We start from the raw sequence: 4,453 nt of genomic DNA on the forward strand, positions 1-4,453 counted from the left end.
TCAGCTAGAAGGGGAACCCGGCTGTCAGCTTGGGCGCAGCTGCCTCCCAACCCTTCCTCTCCCGGGCACAGTCCGGGGGAGAGGTGGGAGGCAGCGCGGTCGGCCGAGGCCGAGGGCGCGAGCCGAGGGTCAGGGTGGGGAGGCTTTGTACAGCCAAAGGCCCGGTGGAGCAGCCGAGAACCGGTGGGTGCTCATATGTATGCGGACCGGTGCGCGCGCGTGAGATAGGGCTGTGCTTTCTTATTTGTGTGTTGATTCACTGGCCGGCTGGGAAGCTAGAATGCGAGGAACTGGCGAGTGGCTCTAGGGGCCGAGGGGAGCAGGACTGGAACTAGCTTGGGTTTTGTTTCTCTTTGAAGAAACGTGATGGGCTCTTTTTCTTAATTGGACTCGATCCCCCTTTTGGAGGTGGTAGAAAAGCTCCGGGAGTCTCCAGCGCCCCAGGCCCTCCTCGGCTCTCAGTGGGACCGGCCGTGGCGCCGGAGCTCGCCGTGCGCCCTTGGCCGCGCGCGGTGGGTGCCCGGGCTCTGCACCTGATGCGTTCGGGATGCCTTTCCTACCCTGGCGCGCCGGCAGCTCGCTCGCACGGCGTCTGGCACACTCTCGCACGCGCTTGAAATCCTCACTGTAGTGTTTGCCTGCAGACCAGCTGAAATACAGTCGCTCCCTGCGCCGACTAGCTCGCAGCCTCTCCTGGACGCTCGCAACGTGCAAGGCACCGGCGCACGGACAACTGGCGCCGCGGGCCAGAGGCCAGGAACCCTGCCGGTCGCTTCCCGGGGGTCACGGCCCTGGGTCGGAGAGGGAGGGCCCGCAGACTTCTCGCCTTTCCTACTGCAACTGGTTGCATGGCTTTTGTGTTTTTCCTTTTCCGCGGGCCGGGTCCGCCGCTTTACCTCCCTTGCGGCAGCGTCCAGCCTGCTGGACGCTCGCTTTTTGACCGGTTTCTTTCGCGTTTCCTTTTTCCTAGTTTGGCCCCCTTTCTTTCCAGGCGTCTGGCTCCCTGGGAAAAGTTGCTTCTTCAAGTTTGCCGAAGTCTCCAAGTCTCGATGGGGGTCTCTGGGAACTAGGGCTGTGTGAGCGCGCGATCGATCCCGGAGCTCTGGCGAGTTAGCACCGGCTTCTCCAGCGCCGCGGGGCAGAGCGCTGCAACCAGCGCCCGCCGGATCTCTGGCATTGCACCGCGTGGCGGGGATGGCTTCTAGGACACCCTGATTCCTCTCAGGACCTAAAAGGCTTGTTCTGGGTCAGGAATTTGAATAGCCAACGCTATATTCTTTTGGTTTTCCTTTCTTAGTTCTCTGAACTCTGGTGTCTGCAGAAAAGCTCACGGTGGTGAGGAGCAGGATGAACATTCAGCTCATCCTTGATGGCATTGGTCCTCAGGGTGGACAGCAGAAGTGTCTAGATTAGCCATCCTGTTAACCCTTTCTGCGTGAGCTTTGTCGCTCTGAAACCAATAGGGGTCCTTTTGAGGTGGAGGCATGGAGTGTGAAGAATGAGGAATAGCCCTTGTTTCATCCATCTGGGCCAGTGGTAGCGGTCCCAGCAAGGCAGAGGCTTGGAGGGATTTGTGGCCATGCAGTCTGTCAGTTCTGAAGCAGGTTCGGAGCCCCAGAGCCCTCTTACTGATTCAGAGCAAGCTCTGAGAGAGGCTTTTGTCTCCTAGCCCTGTCTTCCTCTCAAGCTGGTTCTAATTCACACCATGTATACTGGTGCCAGTATAACTACTACCAGTGCCTCTGAACCATATCCAGCATCAATTGCTGCTTCTGGTCATAGGACTTGCCAACTTCTGGGAGCCTGTGGGATACACTGGAGTTCACATCCAGCTCAGCAGGAGCATTCCTGGCTGTAGGGGAACACATTTCCTGTTATCTCTCCCTGCCGTATGACCTAGCCTCTTTTACATTTTAGGTCCTTCTGTCCACTGGGCTCTTGTGGGCAGGAAGGGTTAGTGCAGCATCTTATGTAAATATATACAGGCGTGTAACATGGTCTTTCTGGTTGGTGGATACACACACAATTCAGATTCTGCATTATATATCAATGATTTAGAGACACCTGTGAGTAAGGGTGACCCAAATTAGATGAGTAATGTGTATGTGTTCCCGATTCTTCTGAGGACAGAGAGGAGCAGGGCATGGATCTGTCACTGCTTTGTAGCTCTGATTATAGTGAAAGTTCAAGGCCCAGGAAGGTGCTTCATAAGTTGCTTATAAGTTTTTGTGGCTATGATTGCAGGCTGCTAGTTCTAGTTGAATTTGACGTGGCTCCTGGGGCTGCAGTAATGAAGCAGAGTCAGAAAAACTCTGTTTTGAAGATGAGGTTTGCTGTGCAGGGATTCAGAGGGAAGTTGAATGCTTAAGTTGACTGAAGGAAGTAAGCGCCTGGGCACCTCTTCGTAAGGAATGTGAGCCTTGTGAAGAGACTCCCTGTTGTCACAGATTTAGGGCTGGAGATTTAGCACAGTGGCACCACACCTGCCTCAAAACTGTGCAAGATTCTGAGTTTGATACTGGTAACAAAAAAAAGAATGCTTAAGACTCACTGATTTTCATTTCACTTATTTCAACAGATGCTAGAGAGCTGGAAATTAAGCATATGTTGATAGGAGAACCTTCTCTTACTCTTATCATCCCTGCATTCCTAAAGGCAGATTTGTAGATTTCTGGGAAGCTTCTTCTGTTACAGTTTTTAAGACCCTCTTGCTGGGAGCTTGGTGGGGTAGGAACATGTTATAGTATTTGAATTCTTTTAGAAACATTAATGAATCTGTAATTTGTTTTCTCATCTTTTGTGCTTCTTTTTCTTTTCTCTTCTCCAGTTCCCTCTATTGGCCCAGGAAGCCCACCCTGCCCTACCACGCAGAGCACAGAAAGAAAGAAAGCCCCATGCCTGAACCGAGGGGAGCACCATGGATCTGACAAAGATGGGCATGATCCAGCTGCAAAACCCCAGCCACCCTACGGGGCTGCTGTGCAAGGCCAACCAGATGCGACTGGCTGGGACTTTGTGTGATGTGGTCATTATGGTAGATAGCCAGGAGTTTCACGCCCACCGGACAGTGCTGGCCTGCACCAGCAAGATGTTTGAAATCCTCTTTCACCGTAACAGTCAGCACTATACCCTGGACTTCCTCTCGCCAAAGACCTTCCAGCAGATTCTGGAGTATGCGTACACGGCCACACTGCAAGCCAAGGCGGAGGACCTGGATGACTTGCTGTATGCAGCTGAGATCCTGGAGATTGAGTATCTGGAAGAGCAGTGCCTGAAGATCCTGGAGACAATCCAGGCCTCAGATGACAATGACACAGAGGCCACCATGGCTGATGGTGGGGCCGAGGAAGAAGAGGACCGCAAGGCTCGGTACCTCAAGAACATCTTCCTCTCAAAACATTCCAGTGAGGAGAGTGGGTATGCCAGTGTGGCTGGACAGAGCCTTCCTGGGCCCATGGTGGACCAGAGCCCTTCAGTTTCCACCTCATTTGGTCTCTCAGCCATGAGTCCCACCAAGGCTGCAGTGGACAGCTTGATGACCATAGGACAGTCTCTCTTGCAGGGAACTCTTCAGTCACCTGCAGGGCCAGAGGAGCCAATGCTGGCTGGGAGTGGACGGCACCCTGGGGTGGTTGAAGTAAAGACGGAGATGATGCAGGTGGATGAGGTACCTGGCCAGGACAGTCCTGGGGCAGCTGAGTCCAGCATCTCAGGAGGGATGGGGGACAAGGTAGAAGAAAGGGGCAAAGAGGGGCCCGGGACACCAACTCGAAGCAGTGTCATCACCAGTGCTAGGGAGCTGCACTATGGGCGAGAGGAGAGTGCTGAACAGCTGCCACCCCTAGCTGAGGCCGGCCAGGGCCCCCCTGGCCGCCCAGAACCCCCAGTCCCCCCAGTCCCCCCAGCAGAGAAACATCTGGGGATCTACTCTGTGTTGCCCAACCATAAGGCTGATGCTGTGTTGAGCATGCCGTCTTCAGTGACCTCTGGCCTGCACGTGCAGCCTGCCTTGGCTGTCTCCATGGACTTCAGCACCTATGGGGGCCTGCTGCCGCAGGGCTTCATCCAGAGGGAGCTGTTCAGCAAGCTGGGTGAGCTGGCAGTGGGCATGAAGTCAGAGAGTCGGCCCCTTGGGGAGCAGTGCAGTGTGTGCGGGGTGGAGCTGCCTGACAATGAGGCTGTGGAACAGCACAGGTAGGTCCCACCCTGCATCCCCACCTGACACCCCTCTTTCACATCCTAGCTCCACTCAAATCTGGTGATCCTGCTCCCTTGTGTTTCTTGGTTGGGGGCGGGGGAGAAACAAAGTTTTTCTGCTGTGTGGGGTATATTTTTCAAAGACTAATGAGAAGACATGGGGTATTTTCAAAGCATTGGGAACCCCTGGACCCAGCTTCTGACCAGGCCTTTCCCTTGTCTTTTGGGCTCCTTTTTGTTTTTTTTTTTTTTTTTT

The 4,453-nt window shown here is 54.3% G+C and overlaps 1 protein-coding gene across 5 annotated transcripts in view; it reads left to right on the forward strand.

Annotated features, from left to right (window-relative positions):
* The first annotated feature begins 6 nt into the window (after window positions 1–6).
* Window positions 7–4,453, forward strand: part of Zbtb16 (zinc finger and BTB domain containing 16) — a 179,642-nt gene continuing 175,195 nt past the window's right edge. The window contains exons 1-2 of one of the 5 annotated variants that reach the window (XM_010629434.1): window positions 7–183; window positions 2,828–4,194. In XM_010629434.1, the coding sequence (XP_010627736.1) occupies window positions 2,918–4,194 (1,277 nt within the window). In that variant the 5' untranslated portion in view covers window positions 7–183; window positions 2,828–2,917. The other 4 variants (XM_010629438.2, XM_010629435.3, XM_010629436.2 and 1 more) reach the window with 4 other exon arrangements.

Source organism: Fukomys damarensis, unplaced genomic scaffold, assembly GCF_012274545.1.
Source record: "Fukomys damarensis isolate Sample0158 unplaced genomic scaffold, DMR_v1.0_HiC HiC_scaffold_16, whole genome shotgun sequence".
NCBI classification, from domain to species: domain Eukaryota; kingdom Metazoa; phylum Chordata; class Mammalia; order Rodentia; family Bathyergidae; genus Fukomys; species Fukomys damarensis.